This window comes from Penaeus monodon, chromosome 24, assembly GCF_015228065.2.
Source record: "Penaeus monodon isolate SGIC_2016 chromosome 24, NSTDA_Pmon_1, whole genome shotgun sequence".
Lineage (NCBI taxonomy): Eukaryota > Metazoa > Arthropoda > Malacostraca > Decapoda > Penaeidae > Penaeus > Penaeus monodon.
Window position 1 is genome coordinate 38,537,710 of NC_051409.1, and position 289 is coordinate 38,537,998.

The 289-nt window shown below is 55.0% G+C and overlaps 2 protein-coding genes across 2 annotated transcripts in view; both read left to right on the plus strand.

The window, feature by feature from the left end:
• LOC119588787 overlaps nucleotides 1-289 on the plus strand; it is a gene marked incomplete in the record, with an annotated part of 27,513 nt that overhangs the window by 16,667 nt on the left and 10,557 nt on the right.
• Nucleotides 1-289, plus strand: part of LOC119588786 (cGMP-inhibited 3',5'-cyclic phosphodiesterase B-like) — a 13,138-nt gene that overhangs the window by 10,102 nt on the left and 2,747 nt on the right. Inside the window, 2 exon segments of the mRNA XM_037937432.1 lie at nucleotides 131-216; nucleotides 219-288. Coding sequence (XP_037793360.1) covers nucleotides 131-216; nucleotides 219-288 — 156 coding nt within the window.

The following is a 289-nucleotide window of genomic DNA, read 5'->3' on the forward strand; positions in this document are numbered from 1 at the left end:
TTTGTTTTGTGGGTGTGAACAAATTAAAAATACATATAGTTCCATACCCCTATTTCCCTCCACCTCCCGCACCCCTGTTTCCCCCCCCTGTGCATGGTCCCTCTAACCCCGAGCATTGCCTTGTCCTCAGGCCAACGAACCCGACGCCCCGGTTTAGACTGAGCTCGGAGACGGACCGCCTCCTCGCCCTCCAGATGTGCATCAAACTCGCCGACATCACGGACCTTGCAAGGCGCTCGACATACACACGCAGTGGACGCGCAGAATCGCCGAGGAATTTTATGAACAA